The 22,020-nt window shown below is 38.0% G+C and overlaps 2 protein-coding genes across 16 annotated transcripts in view; one reads left to right on the forward strand and one right to left on the reverse strand.

Moving 5' to 3' along the window:
* Nucleotides 1-192: 192 nt before the first annotated feature.
* On the reverse strand, nt 193-15,369 carry LOC124642632 (collagen alpha-1(I) chain-like). 6 transcript variants are annotated; one of them, XM_047181148.1, is made up of 20 exons: nt 15,209-15,369; nt 13,620-13,715; nt 12,114-12,296; nt 11,781-11,911; nt 11,489-11,662; nt 11,203-11,331; nt 10,742-11,128; nt 10,512-10,662; nt 8,750-9,378; nt 8,560-8,668; nt 8,011-8,144; nt 7,438-7,585; nt 6,962-7,060; nt 6,509-6,652; nt 5,832-5,990; nt 5,076-5,190; nt 4,574-4,704; nt 3,822-4,039; nt 3,297-3,627; nt 193-3,204 (listed from the first exon to the last, which is right to left on the reverse strand). In XM_047181148.1, the coding sequence occupies exons 2-20, from the start codon at nt 13,687-13,689 to the stop codon at nt 2,435-2,437; spliced, it is 4,212 nt and encodes a 1,403-aa protein (XP_047037104.1). In that variant the 5' UTR covers nt 13,690-13,715; nt 15,209-15,369; the 3' UTR covers nt 193-2,434. The 6 variants fall into 6 exon arrangements, with proteins under 6 accessions (XP_047037104.1, XP_047037105.1, XP_047037106.1 ...); XM_047181149.1 differs by having other exon boundaries at nt 14,493-15,369; XM_047181150.1 differs by having other exon boundaries at nt 15,302-15,364.
* An 877-nt stretch (nt 15,370-16,246) lies between these two features.
* LOC124642604 (catenin delta-2) overlaps nt 16,247-22,020 on the forward strand; it is a 41,822-nt gene continuing 36,048 nt past the window's right edge. For 9 of the 10 annotated variants that reach the window (XM_047181089.1, XM_047181096.1, XM_047181090.1 and 6 more), the window contains exon 1: nt 16,247-16,385. The gene's annotated coding sequence lies outside the window, so the exon portion shown is untranslated. The other variant, XM_047181091.1, reaches the window with a different exon arrangement.

Below are 22,020 nucleotides of genomic sequence, written 5' to 3' on the forward strand. Positions count from 1 at the left end.
GTTCCTGAGATTTGCGGTTTCATTCCAAGTATATGTGCTGGTAAAAAATGTTTGATGAACATGGATGAAATGAATGTTGGGTTGCATGTTTGTTTACCACATAACCCGCCGTTCCCTGGACAATTAACTCGTACGTAGTACTTAATTATTTGAGATGAGATGAAAGCGTATGAAGGTTAAATAAAACATGAGTTACAAGCATATTATATATTTTTTTATAATAATTAAGAATAAATTCTTACATCACGAGTTATAAAATAAATACATTTATTGCCTTAAATTAAGTCCAAAAGTACTCTGTACAATTATTGTTAGCGATGTACAAACGAGAACGACAAGTAAAAAATATCCAAAAACAAAAAAATAAAATTAAAAAGGGCCTTATCGTGAATCAGTAAAGTTTCCACAATTCTCCGTGTGACAAATCTACGAACAACTTAACAAATTGTGTCAGAATCACAACCAATAGTTTGCATCTTAATTTCATCTCTTATCAATATTACACAAACTATTTTTATATCATTGCTCTTCGCTTATTACTAAAACAAGAACCATTCTTTACCTTATATTATAATTACAATTAAATTAAGACTATCTAATTGCTAGCGGGTGTTTCTTACTGGACTGTTGTGCTGTTTCTCACATTACTCCATGCCCTTTGTAATCTCGAGATCTAGAGCTGAGTGCAGACTGTGCTACATTGAGCTTACACCGCGGCTTATAAATCTTTATAATAATTTCGTTGGAACGCGCTTCGTGTGTCCGAGACTATTTATTCGACGTGTTACGTCACCCAACGATACTTGGCAATTGGCACAAAGCAGTAAATGAGATCACGGGAGTACTGGACTAGTATCGTTATGATGCTCAAATTTAGCTTAGACCTTACGTTGGACACATTCGCCATGTCCCAAATGTAACTCATTCATTATTCCCAGAGTGATTGCAACAACATTAAAAACCGATTAACATATCGCTGGCATAGATAATTTGACACAGTTCAAATTACAGACCTATTCAAATAAAATGGAGATCATAATTTGCGCGATTTTGTGAACACTACGATGTATTTCAATGCCGATATTATTTATAACACGTCTTTTTTAACTGTTTGATACTATTTTAAACGTGAAGCTAATTTGGGTGATCATTTGTGCTACACAAATTAGCTGGCCACGTTTAGAAATATGTAAGATGTGAGTTTTAGTTTATTAGAGTGAGAGTAGTGACGATGTGCATGATTTAGTATTAGTGTGGAGTAGTGCAGTCTGCACGCAGGTCCGCTGTGTGATCGCTCATCGCTCCGCATCCGCCGGGGTTCATTGCTTTATAAACAAGGCATTACTTAACCAAGGCCACTGTGTCAACCACAATGTGCGACTACTAGCCTAGCATATTAATATGCCCTATGTACTATGATTAAAACAAAAACTGTTGCGATCAGATAATCTTGGCATTGTTCATACAGAATTACAGACGATAATAAATTAAATAAGACGGTTAAAAATATCACGAAATTAAATTCATGTGGCAAATAATATGGCATCAGATTTTAAGTACTTTTAATTATTAAAAGTAAAGACTACTAGCACTTGTTTTTTGCAAGTTTTAGCTTTAAGTAGAGTATAAAACGATAATGATATACTCGACACAAGCGGTATTGTTATATTAAGAGCCTAGTAAAGGTATTGGAAGACAGAAAAAACATTGCTATTCAGATCAAATGAAACAGTTAAAAAAACTGATTACTTTTCAATTTCTACTGACCGTTAAGCCAAATAATTATAATAAACCAATTTCACTAATTAGATTAATTAATATAAAACTAAAATGGACAAAACATATAAAATTATGTACTTCTGTGTTATTAAAGTAACCAAAGTGCGGATTCAATAGTTTTAAGATTACATTTTAACACAGGGTTGGGCTCCATTAATTTCAAAATTGACTAGATATCTGTGTGCATAGGAATCATATATAAAAAATAGCTAAGTAAAGGAACCGATACACTGAAATTCTGGCATGTCTGTGTAAAAAACCATCTAAAACTAATTTATTGCCATAAGCAAAAAATTACGTCTAAAACTGTACTTTAAATTATGTAGAGTACACAATAACACGTCTAAATTTTGTACAATTTGTACAAACGCATCTGCATTCACTAACATAAAATTCATGCTCAGTCAAGAAACCTAGAATAATGACCTAAAACGAAACCGATACGCTAATAAACATAATAAAATTAGTTAGAAAAACTTCACAACATCGAAAAATCTCACAATAATACGCGGACTAACGAAAATCACTAACAAAATATTTGATCTCTCATTTCACTGGTGTACAATTTATTAAGTACGGTCGCGTCGCTCGCCGCCGCCGAACACAAACTACCACCGATCAGTCTGCAATACAAAAGAACGACAGTCGCGGGGCATCACTTGGACGGCTGGTAGGGCGGGTAGGCCTGGTGCGGCTGCGCGGCGCGGGACCCCGTCGCGTACAGCTGCTGCTGGAAGTTGTGGAACTGCGCCGCGTACGTGGGGTCCGCCGTCGACGGCACCGCGAAGCCCTGCCCCTTGAAGCCCGGCCCCGGCCCGCCCATGGACGGCGGCAGCGGCTGCGCCGAGCCCATGCGCACGTTGCCGGGGCCCATGCCGCCTTTGACGCCGCGGAAGCCGGGCCCGCACATGGGGTTGGGCGGCGGCGCGCCGAAGGGGTCGGGCAGCTTGGGCGGCGAGTTGAAGCCGGCGGGGTAGTGGTGCGGCATGCGCAGCATGGCGGGCGCCCGCATGACGCCGCGCATGCCGCCCTCCATGTCCATGCCGCGCGGAAAGTACGCCACGCCGCCCTTGCCTTCCATCTGCATCTGCGGGTTGGTGACGCGCTGCAGGAAGTCCAGGCTGGGCGGGCCGCGCGGGCCCGAGTTGCACGCCATCTGCGGCCGCGTGGGCAGGTACTGGATCGTGTTCGGCGCGCTCGCCTTCACCTGCACGTTGGCGCCGTTGAACGGCGGCATCTTGCCGGCGCCGCCCATCCGTGGCCCCATCATACCGGCGTCGGGGCCCATCGGCCCCATAGGTCCTCCCATGGGGCCACCACCCATTTTCGGACTAAGATTCATGTCTGGTGGGAAGTCACCGCCGCCCATCATTCCCTCCATGGGTCCTCCCATTCCTGGTCCCCCCATGTTGTCCATATGGCATCCTGTGAGAAAGGAATTAGTAGTTTATCATCATGTTTACGAATGTATATCATAAAAGCACCAGCTTTTGCTTGCAAATACACAATAGACTTACCTAAATCATTCATCATCATATGTGGATGTCCATGCGGATGCATTGAGTGATGGTGCTGCATGTGGTGTGGGCCCGAGCCGAAGGGGCCCATGTTGCCGCCGTTGGGACCCATGGGCCCGCCAGGACCCGGGCCGCCACCGCCCACCGTGTTTGTGAGCTGTTGCGACATCTGCGCGAGCGAGGAGATGGGGTCGAAGGAAGACGTGGATGTCATGGGCCCGTTGGGGCCCTGGTTGGGGTTAATGGGAATGTTGTCTGGCCTGTTCATACTGCACGGACCGGGGAAGGGTCCGGGAAGACTCGTGCTGTTTGGCCCACCAGATAGTGTCGTCTGTTGATGAAGAAGAAAATGTCATTGTTATATAAATGAAGATGCAACAAACACTAACAAAATCTTTAAAATATATTTTTTTATTTAATTCCAGTTTATTTTGCTCTCGATCTACGGTCCCTATTTCAAATCAAAATACATTAGGCAATCTTACATAAGGCTACCTGACATTCTTGCTCCAACTAACAACTGACCTCATTATTCCCAGCCATGGAGTCATCCATGGTCTGGCTGGGCGTGGTGGGCGGTGCACTGGACGCCACACTGCAGCTACTCTTACTGCCACATGATGACGCTGACGATGCTGGTGCGTAAGGACCTTGGCTCAAGCTTGAAGAGTCCCGTTGAGGAGTTTTTGACGCGCTGTCCTGACTTGATCTGTTCGATTGGGGTGATGGCCGGGATTTCTCGTCTGGAAATTGATTTGTGGATTAGTTTCCACTGTAAAGTTTGTTGACAAGCTTTTGCAATATAAGTGCTGATGTTCCTTTGCCCATAGCTAAATTCTGGAAAGTTCATTTTTAATTATCTTATGTACAAGTTTCATAGAAGTTTCATGGAATATATTTCCTCAAATTTTCACGTTATCGCTTTTACTAAAAACTGTTTCACCCACATCTTGAGCAAACTTCTCCCCGTAACGAATATAAAATATAGCCTATTGGTGATAAGTTCACCGGGGATATTGTAGCTTCCCAACAGTGAAAGGATTTTCCAAAACGCTTAAGTAGTTTCTAACAAAAAACTCTTTATGATGTCTTCCTAGCTGATTATCGGCTACGGCGGCTATTCTCATGTAAAGAGATTAGCTAACTGCGCAGGACATATTATAGTGCACAAGGATTTGCGCAGACACAGGTGCACTCACTATTCCTTCTCTCCCATAGCCCAATGGCTCTTATTCTTCTTTATAATATTATTGTAGATAAGCCTGAGTTCCACTCACCCTGACACTTGGTGTTGGCAGCCGAGGTGGGTGTCTGCGGGTTGTTGAAGCCGGGGCTCTGCTCCAGCGAGAAGCGGCCGGCGCGGGCCTCCGACAGCGACCCGTGCGGCTCCGGGGTGCCCGGCATCATACTGAGTGATGGTGAAATTTTTCTCATTATTTTTTATATAATTTGGAGTATTTTTATTAGACTTTGACTTTGTCTTTATGGCTAGGCAGAAAGCCAGAAAGTCTAACAACCAGCCTAACCAAGGAGTATCGCTAATCTAGCTAACTGAGTTGAGGAGATCAGATATACAGTAGCTCCTTGTAAAATATTTGTACTCAGCTGCATCCAGTTAGACTAGAAGCCAAGTCGAACATATTTGGGATGATGAGTTGATTGTCATTCTATAATGCAATTTATGCGGCTGAACATGAAAAATATTAGGCCAATTAGTTCATATAATTTTCGTGTCTTCACATACTAAAATATTTTTTTAAAATAAACAGTAGTACATACCCGGCAGGTGATTTCTGATTAGAATTAGATTGCGGCGTCTGCCCTCCACTGTTTGACGGCGGCCCATTGTCTTTTAACGATGTGTTTGGCTGTTTCTGTATCGTTAACTCTTGACCTGCCATAGACAACCAATCATTATACTACAGCGACAAACATACAAATAAATGTACCGGACGAACAATGTAGAATGAAAGATCAAATTAGCCATAGAGTATGAAAGTACGTTATGTTAGCACATTTTCACCAACCACCACCAAAATGAATACAATATATAAATTACAGGAAACACACACACAAATACTACTATGAAATACATGATACGATCAAAAAACATTCATAAGGCAGTTACATGATTTATAACAATTTTCCTTTTTTTATACATGCTGTAGAAAAAAAATGGGACAATTGTGGCCCATATTCCCATAAATTACGTAACTACCTTTATAATAATGAAATGAAACAAAAATTGTAAGATGACCAAACTGTCTAGTTTAGAAAGGAGTTTCGTTATCTTACAGCATGGAAAAAACATTTAAAAGCAAAATAAAATGCATGTCTTAATTAGAGTTAAACAGAAATAATACAACTGAAGTTTTTTGAATATGCCTGGGGTTACACTCAATAAAATTGTTATACTTACTTTGACCTACAAAAAACTTTAATGAGAGATTTTAATCAGTTTCTTGGGATATTTAGTTAAGTGTGACCCCAAGTTTTAATCAGTGGATTATTTCTGTGGTCATCCAATCAAGTTACCTTCAAACTGGTTGAGATACGATATTTGCTGTGGTGACGGCACGGGCATCAAACTCGGTTCCTTGCCGTGCGAGTTACCCTGTTGGTTCTTCTGCTGTTGCGCCGCCAAACATTGGAGAGTACGCACAAACACCCCTTCGTCTAGCTTCTCTAGTATTTCTTATGTGGCCAATGTTTGTTCCAACATTTTGGTCCAATTTTCAATTAAGAGCCACGCACGTAAGGATGACAGAGGTGTATTCCGGATTTTTGAACGTTTTTTATTGTTATTTCGTTGTTATTTCATCACACGGTGGGATTTCAAGCGTCAAGCGTTTTGCGGGGGAGGGGAGGGAAAACAAAAAATACGCATTACAACTACAGAAAAACAAAAAAAAGAAAAAATACGTGTCACGCCTGTCGGGTGAACGTGGCAAAAATAAAATCTGTCGTGGTTGGGAAAATGTCTAACACAGATAAAAAATATGAGCATGCTTCTACTACTTCTATGGCTTGATATTGTGTAGGTATACTTTTTCATGCGACATTTGAGACTTACCATGGACTATGAACTCAAAGGACAATATTAGACTTTTAACCCCCCCTTTCGAAAACAAAACTCCTGCGCACATTATCCTTTGCATTCATTTTGCTAACAATAAAAGTCATTAGTATGAAGTGAGTTGTTATGTACCGACCTGGGGCGTCGTTCTTAGGCCCGGGCTTGCAATGCGCGGGACTGTTGAGGCCTGAGCCCGCGCGGGAGGCCTCGGCTGACATTGGCATCTGTACAGAACCGTGGCCTGGGGACTGCGTGGCTGCTGACCGGGAGTAACGGTCATCTAGACAACATAGAGCAGTAACGTGTGCATATTTTAGAATAAAAGTAAATAATATATGGGAAATGAGGATCATATAGGGAGGGAAGGTTTTGAGCGCGAATGTGAACTGATATATCTGGAATAAAAGATGATGTTTAAAAAAATTTGCTACATTCCACTAGAGAAGTGGAAGAATTTGTTAGAAAACTTTTGAAGTATCTAATAAACACACAATCCATATTTTTTTTCAAACTTCAAATAAAGTTGTTTCGATACTGTTTTTATAAACTCTAGAATGATAGTAGGTATTATGCTTAGTAAATATCTCACCTATAGGCACAGAGGCGGAACGGTGTAAGGGCGAAGTCCCGTAAGGCGGAGGTGGGAGGCACCCGCCCCTCTCGGAACATGGTGACTTTACTTGTGTGCCTGCAAAGTATTCAAACAATTAATCTACAGAAGAACAGCAGAATTAAAAGTAAGTAAGAAAAGCTGATATTTATAAATAACGCATTTATCAACATGTTGGGTCGGCTTCTAGTCTAACCGAATGCTGCAGTACCAATGTATTTACATAGAGCCACAGCCTATCTGACCTCCTCAACCCAGTTGCTCGGGCAAGTTACTTGTTGGTAAGCCCATCTTAACCTATAGCTACTAACAACTGTCAAAGGTAAAAGGTCTAAAGGTCAGCCGAAACTGGGCAACTTGATACCTCTTAGTGAGGTCGATAATAAGATTTTCTGGCTTCTAACGACTTGAACATTTCTTTCGAAATACGGATTAGTTATAACAAAAGTACATACTCATATCATTATCCATAGACTTGGGGTCGTCGAAGAACTGGTGGTGTATCTTCTGCCAGTCGATGTCCGCTGAGGCGGGGCTCTTGGGACTGCGCAGCCCCGCCTTGTGCACCCCCGGGCCCAACCCGCCGGGGTCGCCTGGGCCCATCTGTGTGTGAAAGAATGTATGTTTAATATGCAAGTAAGGTATACGATTTATGTAAATAGAGGATTCACTATCGGCTGAAAAGCTGAGCAAAAATATGTAATGACTGAGGTATAAATGAGATAACTAAATTAAAATCCATAAATTGATATGAATTATACAGTATGAAAATCTGATATTGCTAATTACCAAAACTAATCTGACTTCTATGAGGAGACAGGTTGTAGTCTATGGCTGATCATAGACTAGATAATCAAAACTCCAAAAATCATTTTTGCAGAAATGCATTTTTTATATAATGTAAAAGTAATCAATGGGGGTTTTATGACTGATAAAATGTAATACATTAATCTAGCAAGCCGAGTTTCAGTATTCTCAAACCTGTCTGACACAGAATGTAGGCAAAAATAAGTCAAAATGAAACTCACGTTTCTCCCACGTCCATACTCGTCGCACATAGGTCCGTTGACGGGCATCCCATGGTGTTCCGGTCCGCAGTCCCCATGGACCATCCCTCCCATCATACCGCCGTCCATCATGATACCACCTGCAAGTCGCGGCACTTTGTACCATCCAATATGTTGTAGAGACTGCTTGTATTGTGGTGGCATGCAATTTTTGTTACTTATATTATAAAGTGTGTGTGTGTTTGTGTTGTGTGAAAATCCTCTGAACAGTATATCTCTGGATGTACTGAATTGATTTTGAACTATTTTTTTTTTCAACAGTTTTAAGTTAAAGTGTGTGTGGTTGTGACGTTGCACGGGATTACTGATTTTGTGAGAGTCATAGGCATATTTTATCCATTGTGAAACCGCGGGAGTAAGGGTTGGTATTTTTTTTACGAAACATTTTAGTTGCATGCAAAAAACGGATTGTAGTTTCTCGGAATAACACAACAAATGTGTATTAAACCAAACCTCCACCACCTTTACACCAGTTTTTAATAAAAGATCACACTAAAGAATGTTTCTTACCGTTCATCGCGTTGAGATTAGGTCCCGGCATCATTCTGGGTCCCATGTGTGGTCCTCCCATCATACACGGTTTAGGCCCTCCCATACCTCCCATGGGGTTTGGCATTCGCTAAAATATAAAAGAAAAATTAATTATAATATTAAATTATAATTTGACATATTATAAACTAAGAATATTAGTTCAACTTACCCCCATCGGTCCACCACAACCCCTTCCCATATGCATATCTGTACACATCCCAGTCTTCATATCAGGACCTCCACAGGGACCTCTGATGCCTTTCATACCGCAGGGGCCCATCGGACCCATTGGCCCATTAGGTCCCATACCCGACATCATCGGCCCGTTTGGCCCCATCATACCGTTAGGGCCCATAGACCCGTGCCCACCCATTCCCATACCACCCGGGCCACCCATACCTCCCATCGGTCCACCCATAGGCCCATTGGGACCCATAGGGCCTCCTGGGCCCATCGGACCGCCCATAGGACCGTTGGGTCCCATCGGGCCGGACATTGTGCAACTTGGACCAGAGTTCATGCTGTTTGACATTGAAACCATAGGACCATTGGGGCCAGATCCCATAGGGCCATTTGGACCCATGGACATAGGGGGAAATGGCGACATGTTCATGTTTGCACTAGAGTTGGGTGGGTTGATGTCGTTGGGGGCCTGGGAACCATCGCCGGGGCCCTGGTTGGGGTTGTTGCCCCCACTTTCAGGGAATAACATTTGTTGCATTTTGCGTATTGTGGCTAGTTGTTCCTCGCGGTGAGCTCGCTGTTGCGGAGTTAAGTTCTCATCTGGTATTTTCACTCCTGCGTGAAGGTATTTACATTATAATTCTCGCAGATAAAGGGTTTTGCGTCATAATATACGTCAGATAAATGACGCGAACGCATGAATTTTGCATAAAAGATTCATGACTAACATTGTATAATAAAAACTGCATAAAATCAAAGATGCGATAAGATATTAGCAATGCAATGGACGCAAGTAGATGCAATTTAATTTTGTTCTAGGTAAAATAATATATTGTTATGGAATTTAAGAACGTAATAACAGGATTAGATAAGAGTTAGTTGCCTAGCAAAGTAGCCAACCTACTTTGAATACAAAAGTCGTTTTTATCCAGGTATTAGTAAAGCTAGGTTCATGTTGCTGTGTCGGGGTGTGTCGGGACGCCGTCTGTTGTGTCGTGGGATGTTCATACTAATGTGTTGTGTTGTGGCGCAATGTGTCGCATTTTTAGATCATTCTCGTTTTAAAAGTTGTAGAGTGTATACGTGTTTTAAAATGGAATCGCCTGACGTGACTTCGATGAAGATATTAAATTTTTTCTATTGATGACTCTGGGTTCATCCCGTAAATAGATTAAGAGAGACTAGAGGCACATTTCACTGTCTTCCTCCTTCCTTATATTCCTTACATTTTCTGTCATAAGAACTTTGTACCTATTGCCGTACCAGTTCAATAAGTTCATCAGACATTTTAAAGAACGAAAAACAGAATTGTAACAGAAAATAATAATTGCATGAACTGTGTTCCCTCGCAATAACGCGTCGAAAATGATAGATTCACATTTGTGTGTCGCGACAGATCCCCCACCACCTCTCTGGCGCGATCGGGAGTCGAGCGATCGCGACACGACAGAACGCGCCACAACACAATACAACCTACTAATGTGAATCTAATCATAGTAAATGAACGTAAGCGATTGCGTTCTGGCGCGCCCCAACACACCCCGACACAGTAATGTGAACCTAGCATTACTCTTTAAATATGTGTGGTTATTCTGAAAACGCTTTGTTTATAAATGTATTAGAAAAGCTATTTATTTATATCAACATAACTACAATATTCATTCAAGCTGACTGTTAATATTTCTCATCCCCTTTTTGATAGTCTAATTTTAGTTTGAATAGTCACTATCCAACAGAATGAGTATTACCTTTAGGCCCAGTTTGGCAGGGTTGATCAGGCCCAGAGTCGGATGAGGCCTGACTCGTGGGCGCGTCTTGAGGCGTGGGCCCCGCTTCGGAACAAGCGGGCAACGAACCCGGACCATTTGCCATACCATTTGACATTACAGAGGGGTTTTTCTGCAAATATGAAAGTACGTCATTAGAAGACCATAAGTTATTTGTCATGCAATTTCTGGTATGGAAGAAGTACACTTACGGTGTCCCAGGGCATTTCACCATCAGCACCGAGGCCGTCCATGACACCACAGGACGGGGTGCCCCCTGGAAACCCATCCATCGGTCCCATGCCTGGTCCCATTTGACCCATTTGTCCCGGTCCACCTTTCATCATCATCATTTGACCGCCCGGCCCACCCATCCTATTGGGGCCCATCATATTAGGCCCCATATGTCCCATACCGCCGTGTCCCATCGGGCCCATGTTGGGACCCATGGGCCCGCCCATCATGTGTCCCATTTGATTAGGCCCTCCCATCATGTTAGGCCCGCCTCGCATGCCTCCCCTTGTTTTGGCCATCGCGAGATTGTTGAGCCATTGAGCTGGACTTTGTTTGTTGAACTGGCCCATTTTTAGGGGGTGTTTCTGTAGAGAAGATAATTACATTCTTAGTATATTTTCAGAATTGTAGTACAAAAGTTTTTGATGAATGAATTTACCTCAAGATATTTCTTAGTGCCTGGTTGCGCGCAATGGTACGCTATGATGGAGTGATGCTGTCCTGATATCACGGATTCCGCGCCTTTATTCGCCAATAGCGTCGAGAACACGAAGATTTGACTTTGCTGCTGGGAAAACATCCAGTATTTAATATAACTTCAGTTTCAAAAGAATTATTCCTTCTTTCGAAAAAAAAAATATCAGAAAAATTGTCAGGAAGTGTTCTTTTTTTGGAATGTATTGTGTGTGGGTATTATTAATCATTTTACTAAGCTATGTAGTTACCTCCATACTGCCAGCTTGCTTGCTGATGACGTTAGAGGGTAGTGTCTGCGCCTCGCTTGCAGACATGGAGCCCATCGGGCCCCCGGGCCCCATTGGACCCCCTCCACCTCCCATGCGACATGACCCCATATTCTCTGGACCGCCGTTGGGGTTGCGACAATTTTGATTTTGATCCTGTAGGTGAGACAAATAACGATTATAGTCGTTGAATATTTCACCAGAATAGAAAAAATATTCAATCATCCTATTTATTTTTATACAGTTTTAACTAGGTCAAATGGTTTATATTTACCTGAAGATTACTTGTTGGGCCCCTTAAACCTGTTTGTGGATCCAATATATCATTTGAGTCTGAAGAAAGTCGCTCCGATTTTAATGATCCCGGACCGCCCAATTCACAGGATGGAGATTTTGTGGGGTCACCTGTAATACAAACTATTATCTCAGCGTACTTCCAAGGTTATTTTCATCTTTTTATAACGTCGCTAATACATTTTTTCAATTAAACTTAAAGAATACAATTTGCGATTCTAAAGAGAAAAACTGGCTAAATCTCCATAAAACTGACAGTTTTGTTTACACAAATAGACTGACTTAAATAAGGCCGTTATAGAGAAGGTCTCACCGTCACTGTCCATAAGGCCGTCGATCTCTGTCTTGATGCCGTCTACGCCGAGGTCGGCTGTGGAGTCTTCGCCCCCGGACTGACTGTGGGACTCCAACTTGACCCTGTGCGGGGGCTCGTCGGGCTCCTTTTTCAACGCCGCTGGAGTAGGCAGCGACGCTGACGGCGGGCGGGACCCATGTCCTAATCACCAATAAACATACGACTTAGGTTTTGAGGTCACTAAGCTACCATACCATACGATTTTTTGGATATTCTGAAGTATCAAACACTTCACAAGGTCCAACAACCTATTATTACAACGGAATTCGTTGTAAAGTTGGTTTTATTATTATCAATAAACAGTTTTAATTAAATTAACGTCCTTTCCTCAAAAAAGTCGAAGATTAACTTAGTTACATTAGTCTCCAGCCAGTTTCATTCATTGAATACTAATTGTGTTGGAGCACAATAAAAATCATTAAACTATGTTAAATTATTGAATGAATTTGTAAAAATTACGAGTTATCTACGACAAACGCGATGCCGCGAGCTAATGAATGCGTTATATCTGTGAAAAGCAACGATTTACGATTTTATAGTATATCTAGATTGCTAATGATGTGAGATAAACAATGACTCGAGCGGGTAATAAATGAGATGAATCAATTACATGCATAGTTGTGCATAGGCTTTCACCATGCTTTAATTATTTTCGTAAAAGTCGTAAATATTTCTTTGTGGTTCTTATGCTGAACAAAATAAGACATAGATTCAAGATTTAATAATTTTGCAAAATGTTGATGTTATTCAATTCTAATAAATTGCTGAAAATAAAAGTAATGCTGCTTTTATTATTTTAAGTTTGTTTGCATGGTTGCATTTAAGGAAGTAGAATTAAACACAGAATTTAATGCAAATGTAATAATAGGAAGTGCATTATTATTTATTATGATAGAAATGTGATTTTCCTCTATAATACTTCGCATATATTTTATAAATCACGTAAATATTGTAACATAGAAAAATGATAATGTAATAAAATATCACATTCTTACTGTGTCAATGTAATACTTGTAACTACAGCAATACTGATGAGCATAGTTAATTAGTTGTACAGAATAGGCTTTGATTTGATTCTCTGCCAACAATAACACAAATTATGGTGTTCTATCCATACCAGACCAATTATGTGCTAATATTAATCTTCAGGTATCTTCGATTTAAAAATATTGTGATGATGATTTAATATTTTTTACTATATAAACAAGTTAAAACGTAAGAATGAAATTTTGTATTCAGTTAAGTACAATTTTATTATGTGCATGAAGAAATTCTGTCACTATATGCGTTAGAAGCAACATATACTAGCATTATGATAAATAAATATGTGTTTTTTATTTATTTGTGGTGGCATTGAAGCATTCCAGATCACAATTAGACTGTAGTCAACAATGAGACACTTTATCCGAGTGCCTTTATGAAACAGTGATGCTTATGGGAATAACTTAAATTCTAATGACTTACCGGGCTCAGCTGGATCGCTGGGCTCGTCCTTGAGGCGGGCGCCTCCGCCCTTCTCCTTCTCCTTGATCATACCCCTGCGTGCCTTCGCCAACTTGACTGCGCACACAACATTACCGGCATTATACACAGGTTATATTTTATTCTATTTTTATGGCATTTACCTTATATAATAAGTTTTAAAATGAAATAGTCTAGATGAGATTGCTGGATCTATTTGTACCTAGCTGCTTTTACATTGTTTTTGAATTATGAATTTACAATAAATCTATTTATATGGAGCACATATCTATTTTGAGACACTTATTGAGAGTTTGAAATTTTATATTGCTTTTCTTATTTATGAAATTCCTATAGATACCATTCATTGATAAAATTGTTTATTATTTTATTTAAACTGAAAACATTTGATGAGTGGATAATAACCAAATTTCTGATTATAATCCAGACCTATATTGATTTATGTAAAAGTGAAAATTCTACTTGTATATATGCAATATTCAAAATAAAAGAAGCTTATTAATTTGTTTTCTAATAATACTACAGGAAAGACAGTACCAGTATCATGTATTTATTTACTTGGAGAAATCATTGATATGTTTTGCATTACATTCTGACATTGTCTAATTAAACTAATATCTGATGTGAGTTTAAGAGCTACTATTTAATATTGTAATATACATAACATAGTGATTAATAAAATAGTATGTTACAAGACCTTGATGCTACATACTAGACACAATACCTGTCATGAATAAATTATTAGAATTTAGATAATTTTATGCAATATCATTTTTAATAACAACTTTAAAACTTATTATGACAAAACATATTTTAGTTTTGATTGTAAATAAATAAAAAAATCTTTCAATGTACCTGTTTGTCCACTACTGTGATAAATAACACATCTACAGAAGATTTACGTATTTATTCACAGTTAAAGTGTTTAGACTGTGCATGGCCAAGGGACAACAGTATTATAAAATTCCATGTGATCCCATGTAAGTGAAATAGTAATGTTGTGCATTTGTATACATACAAAACTAATCCGCGCCGCGTTTCGTCACGGGCACAATAATTGGCACATGTCCCACAAATCCACAGAACGGCACTTCATTACAAGAATGTCATTATGCTGCACCAAATGATCGAGAGATTATTATAAATAGAGATCACGAAAAACCTTGGCGGTCGGGGGGACGCCGATGGCGCGGACCGACCCCACCGTCACTACCAGGCGCCGAGAAACCCTGATCGTTTCCAGATATTCAATTAAATCGAGAATACACCGCGAATCCCCATAAAAATTCCTGGCTTATTCTCCATACATAAACAATGAGATAGGTCGGGTGTAGACGGGCGCGAGCACACGAAACGCACGTTTACTATGGCCGATTCATTGCCTCGGGAACGCTCTTCGAACGAGATGATACCACGGGAGAAAGCGTCTAACATTATTTTATATCATTCGTGTGATCTAATTAAGGTATAACGATGGGTATGCAGCAAGAAACAAAAAATCGGGATCGCTGACATTTTTGTTTATGGTACATCGACGAGATCCAGAATCCACAAATAGCGAAAGAACGTACACGATTACCGCCTCCCGACGGATTCACTATCACTTGATAACACAAAACACTGTGTTTCTTCACATTTATGTAAGTTTCATCGTCAAAATATACCTGATTTTATTTAATTTCTTTCTATCAGCATTAACACAAATCACCACGCACACACAACACAACATACATATATGTGCACAACACTAGAGCACTGAGCCGATTATCATAATTTATTATCGATTCTGTTTAGTCGAACTCATTCTACTAAGTCGATGTTTTTTGAATAATCGCCGATTATGGTTTTAGTTAATTTGATGACTTAATTTATCTTACCGTTCACAAGGTGGCAGTAAAAAAGGTAATTTCAATTTTGGTACATGAAAATTTTCGTTAATTTCTAAAAACATTTTTAGTGTCAGTAATATTGGAGAGAATTCAAAAATTAAGTAAACATTGGTTTTCTTTTTTGTTTGTTGAAATTAAATAAGACACTTATAGAAAATATATGTACCTACAAGAAGGAGTTTATATTTTGATAATTTTATATTTAAAGTAATTGCAGGAGCAATCGATTTTTCGTGTTAAATCTAGTTGATTTACTATTTTGGAAACGCTGGACTTCACTAGTAAGTACAAATAAAAAAAATCGGATACATGTACCAAAGGTAATTCACAGATAATTTATTGCTTTGCTATTTCTCTCCTTATTCTATCCAGTGGCCCAGAAAAGGATGACAATACTTAATTGCTTTTAAAGGGAAGACATTCTTCTACTTTATTTAATTAATCAGTAATATTGCTATGAAAGACGATTTCTAGTTGTACGAGAAATCAATATTAACGAATTATTTCTATATTGTCAGGATTGTGTTCTGTATTCATTGGGAAGTGAAAATGATTATTATGTTTTTATAAAAATATGAACGGATTGTTATTTTAACTGATGTCTATCAAGACCCTAGATATTTTCTTTGTTTGAATTAATGTTTTTATTTATTCTTTCTAGGCTGAATCAACTTGCCTGAGCCAGCCTAAAGTCAACCCTGTAAAAAACTAAACGAAGTTGTCTATGATTCATTTACGGTGAAGGGAGGAGGGACGATTTCGCTTCGTTGTCGCCCAAATTATAATTTCATGGTGATTTGTGATAAAATCTTCGTATGTGGATTGAAATAAGTGACGTTATTTGGTGCTTTATTTGTGTGTAAGTGTGAATTTTACACCTATTCGTATAGTCGTTGGTCGGAAAAGATTACATTCTGACCGCTCCCTAGGCGTAGAATAGTACGTCAGTCGCCAAGTATTTTTCATGCCTGTTTGTACTACTTGCTTTAGTAGGGGGCCGTAATAGTAAAAGCTGTTGGAAAGTGCAATCGTACGGGAAACTGATGGTGTAAAAAACTATCTCACGTTCCATTTAAGAAGCGTTTGCCGTGTTGGTGCATTTGTAAAGTTTGTAGCCATTTTCGGTGAGTCTTCATACATTTCGCTATTTACGTGTCGATGCCGACGATAATGTGTTTTACGCTATGATTGACCGCCAATTCCGAGATTGGTGAGGTTTGATAACAGTGGCACACAGATTTATGTCATTATATCCCAGATTACTTGAGATTCTTATAAGCTTTATACATTGATGTAGCTTGGAGTGAAATTTTATCATGTTTTCTCTCATATATTGTTGTGGAGGTTGTGAATTTGTATGAAAAGTGTGTCAAGTTGTCGAAGAAATTGCGCAGGTTTTATGTGTTAGGACATCTTACCATTACAATTTGCATTGAAGATTCTGTAAGTAGGTAAATTGAATGCTTATGTATGTTTCTCTTTGCCCTACATTAGTCAGTTTGTGATAACAAGCAGTATACACTTTAATGACTATTTAAATATAAGTAGTCTTGTGAGGAAATGAGAGAAAAAGCTGTGTCTGCTGATTAAATAATTATGCCACAATTTCTTTGAGTATCAGAATTGTAAAATGTAAAAACTCAAATTAATTTAGGTTGCACCTATGCTGCCTAAAAATCTAACAATTGCCATAGATAATATCACCAAACAAATTATTTTAAAAAATCTAATTTAATACATATAAAAATTATTAAATGATTAATCTTTGAAGTAAGATATATAAAAATTAAAACTAGCTCCAGTCTGCCTCAATAATCATGATTATGTTCGAACATTTAGAAACAATATTTATGTTTCACCAGTTTACTTATTTCATTTCATTGCCACAACATGAAAACAAAAACGATTAAAGATTTAACATAAAATCTATGCTTTCAAACTGTGTGAAAAATTCACACTCAATTTACCATCTATTTACTTTAGTACAATAGTGATCGCAACAGTTTTATGGGTAGATAATACACCCATTGGCCTATTATGGTGCCCTGGTACTTCTTCTATACACATACATATCGACTGCAAGCAAGCAATACCTCCTATCTGACATTTTTGTTACAAAAATCTCGTATCTACTATTAACTACCCTTAGACTCAAAATAAAAAGAAAAAAACTTTATTAATCGATACTATCCGTAAAAAAAGAAAACTTAGATTTTCAGCATCTCATTATACCTTGGAATAAGGATATTATTAAGTTTTATTGTTCCCCTTTAAAATCCACCCGGAGTCAGATAGGAGGTATTGCTTGCTTGCAGTCGATATATACTATACATGCATGTATGTAAATCCATTGTGATGGCTTGTTAGTGTGTCTAATCAATTTGTGAGCGGACAATAAAATGGTTGGATCACCTAGCCTAGCCTTATTTTGTATGCACTGTAATGTGTCAAATTGTTTCATTCATAATGGTTAGTGCAAAGGTGAAAGTGCAAAGTGATAAAGAAATGAGTAATTAAGGTGAATAATAATTTCCAATTCGTCATCCTTAACCCAGTTATCTAGGCAACCCCATACCCCATAGTAAGACTGGTTGTCAGACCTGCACATAATTTACAAAAATTAATTAAAAATTAATCTAGGTATTAATATTTTAAAGCTGAACTGTTTGTTTAGATGTGCTAAAATACTTTATTATGTTAGATAGACAATTATTATTGAGGAAGGCTATAGACAATTTTTTATACAGATGCACAAAGTGATGTGGGTTAAACCGCTAGCAGATGCTAGTAAATTTCATTTTATTACTGCCCTTTAGAAAAATTATTAAATGTAGCACATTTAATGAGACAAATAATATGGAAGCGGAAGACATAATTGCGACTACCCTAAATAAATTGTTAACAGGGCAGGAGGAAGAAGATTTAATGAGACAAATACATATAATTAACATCAGGAAGTCATGTTATTTGGTTTAGACGTGATCAATCAGTTTTTGTGACAAGGTTGTGAAAGAGAATACAAATCAATTGTCACTTCACTTCCCTATCATTTCACATTTGTTAGATTCCATTCACACATGAAACATAAAACATGTATAATTAAGTTGTTGCTTTATTTGTGTATAGTGTTAAGTAGTTAAATACTATTAAAATTATTAATGCCAAAGTTGAAGATGTATTTAGGTATGTGTGTATGTTTATTCCACAAAACTACTGAATTGATTTTGATAACTCTGTGCAACTTATAAATTAGAATAATATGGGCTACTTTTTATGGATATTTGGGAAGTAGTTCCCTCTGAATGCAAGAAAAACCGCAGGGATCATGTAGTGTACTATAAAAATGCCATAACTATAACTCTAACTCTAACTCTCTGAAACTCTAACCCCTAACAAGCTTTCATAACATTGATGTGTAAAAAAAATCTCATACACCAGTTATATTTTGTATGATCCATTAACATCTATTTATCTTTGCACAATAAATCCACATTCACGTACAAATCCATTGTCAAATACTTTCACTGGATAGTTTGAACATTTTACACAAATGTTTAGTCATTCTACACATGTAGTAGAAAGTGATACAATGTAAATACATTTTTGTATGTACAAATATGTATTTGCTCATACACAAATGAGTGTGCAAACATGAAAATGTGTCTACGTTTGTTTGGCAGTTTTTGTAAAAAATCTAGAATACATAGTTCATCATCATCATCGTCCTGCCCTTATCCCAATTTTATTTGGGGTTGGCGCAGCGTTTTGTTTGTAATAATAATTACTCTTTATGATCTTTCTCTGAGAACCTTACATTTAGTTATATGGTAAGCAGTTTAAGAGTAAAGTTCTTAGTGCACAGAGAGAAGGATCGTGGCAAAATGCTAATATAATATCTTCTATGAATGGTTACATAAAAGTACTTACAAGAGCCTGCCAAAATAAATCTATGTCAACGTTTATTAGGCCTTTCATATATTGGTACATTAAGTAGTGTACCTAATTCTAAATGGATCAATTTCTTGTCCAATTTAAAGTAATGAATTTGTAATTCTTACCAAATTACGTCTATAATTCTTTTAGAATGGAGTCTGGTAAAATGGTTTAACTAGTAAATCTTGAATAATTGGCTTATTTTATTATCGTCAAACTCATAAAACCTAGACTTCTAAATTTTTTTAGAATGAAAATATTTTAAGTAGAAACATTATGTTTATTTCAAAGCCCCAGTGGTTTTTATATTTTTTTGAGTTGGAAAAAATGTTGGTAATATTCAAAGCAGAAACATTTGCCGTCGTTATATTCCGCGCTGCATCGGAAGTCCTATCATAAATATTTTGAGCTGCCTCCGTACTCCTCAGGCTAATTGCCTCGGCAATTAACCCCGTTATGAGCAAATGTACTGCGAATGTACCAAACGGCGACTGTGAAGACACCAGATTAACAATGGGCTATGGAGCTTTCTTTTATTACCACTGTATACTTATATTTCTTTGATAAATTGAAGTTAATTCATTCTTTGTGCCGCACTTTTTGTTTGGGTATCTCACGAAAGTAGTTATTGTTAATTAAAGATGTAATAAAAACAGTAATATGCTGTAGTTAAAAAGTCGTAATGAAACATTCTATACCTTCTACCACAATGTGGTAAAAAGTCCCAACTTGACCCCATAAAGAGACATATTATTACAATTTGGGTTATTGGATCTGATCCTGCATAAAATAAAGCGTCAGTCTGAAAAAAAAATTGTGTCTACGCAATCACACTATTTGGTATATTTGACTTTTATTAACAGTCTTTGCACAACGTTTCTGTTTTTGGGAGTTGTGGTCAAAAATATAATTAGATACGTACTCGTAAAGTTTTAATGATTTGTTTGACCGCACGTGCCATTCATTGCCAAGGTTTCAGATATTGTCGACAGTATTCCATATTCCAGACGCAAAATTAAAAAAGTTGAATTTTAAGTGTTTACTTAATCTCGTATTAATTAAATGAAGAACACATTTAAATCAGAATAACAACGAATAGCCACATTGCGCTGATTAGAATTTAGATATTTGTCTTTTTTGCTGACCTAAATCTCACTGACCAGTTAATACATGTTTGCGTAATCATCAGTCATCAATATTGTATTAATTTCATCAAGGAGATGTTCATCAATCTAGACTAATTGGTTTATGGAATTCTGTAATTGATATGGATTAATAATTGAGTCTTAGGTAACCTTCAAACATTACACCTGAGCGTGGTTGCGTATGTAAAAGTTTTGCAAACCTACTCAGCTTCTTTAAATAAAAAGGTACAATCTATCTTATAAAAACTGAAAAGAAACTTCATAATGAGGGTTATGCTTGTGACTGTCAAAATTAATGAACTTTTTGCCCTTTTTCTAGCGTACCTACTCTGGCCCTTGCCCCCTGGGCACTGAGACCAGCGAGACGAATGCCCACAGAATATTTATTTTATTATAATCTAGACAAGTCGTGTAGCGTGCAATAGGACCGTAAAAGATGTCTGTCACTTTCGTATCGCTGTCAGATTTATCAATTGAGGCACTTATAAAAAAGAATATAATACAGCTTAAGAATAAGCGAAGTTTACGTAACTTAAAAAAGCTGTAGTCCAGCAGGCTGCGATTAAATAACTATCACTTTTTGCTGCCAATGAAAGTTCCCCCGATTTGCAATGGTAATCTCGAGATAATTTTATTCTGCATACAAAGAAAGGCATATCGTATGGAAGCAATTTTCGCCTTTACCGTCTCGTCCATTATTCCTCATAATAAATGAGGGACAAGAGGTCACTATTTTGGGTAATTTTCGTTGATCTTTTGATAGCCTGAGCAAAACAAGGACTTCGTTTCACGGACATTTTGTGTCTGAATCAGTATTTGTTACATTCCGGAGATAAAGAAAAGTATTCGGCATTGTCCCTATTTATCTTACTTTGTAAATAATTTATGTGCCTTAAAGAACAGTACATACAACAGTGTTTATTGTAAGAATATTAATGACAAATTATTAGCGTGGTATCACTTGTTGAATACACATTAGTTTTATCGGGCCATTGTTTATAAAATGATACAATACTTACATGAGTAATACTTGTAACAGTCCTTAACCGCAAACAAGTATGCATTCAATGTGCATTGAACAGATTATTTATTGTGAATCCATGTGATCAAGGTTTTAAATCTGTAAGAAAATAGGTTTGGTGTCGAGAAGATCGATCATTGAAAATGATAACACCTGATATCTTTCAATATATTCTTTGAGGTGAAATTCAGTTTAGACATTTTTTCGTGGGCTGGGTAGATCACCTGTGATATCTGAATCGCTACAAACATTAAGCCCACTTATGGTTAAACATTACCCTCGTTACGTCGCCGCCATTTTAAAAAGTTGGAAAGTACAACAAGTAGCTTTCCGACGAGATATTCAAAGCGTTTGTGTGACATTTCGGAGCTCCGTATTTAATCATTACCAAAAAA

The sequence above is a fragment of the Helicoverpa zea genome, chromosome 25, assembly GCF_022581195.2.
Source record: "Helicoverpa zea isolate HzStark_Cry1AcR chromosome 25, ilHelZeax1.1, whole genome shotgun sequence".
Taxonomy (NCBI): Eukaryota; Metazoa; Arthropoda; class Insecta; order Lepidoptera; family Noctuidae; genus Helicoverpa; species Helicoverpa zea.

Excerpts from the sequence above, each read along its gene's own strand:
- LOC124642632 (XM_047181148.1), bottom strand. The coding sequence starts at position 13,689 with ATGATCAAGGAGAAGGAGAAGGGCGGAGGCGCCCGCCTCAAGGACGAG. Across the intron at positions 12,297-13,619 it reads CAGCGATCCAGCTGAGCCCG|GACATGGGTCCCGCCCGCCG; the intron begins GTAAGTCATTAG and ends ATTGGTGATTAG. Across the intron at positions 11,663-11,780 it reads GCCCAACAAGTAATCTTCAG|GATCAAAATCAAAATTGTCG; the intron begins GTAAATATAAAC and ends TCTCACCTACAG.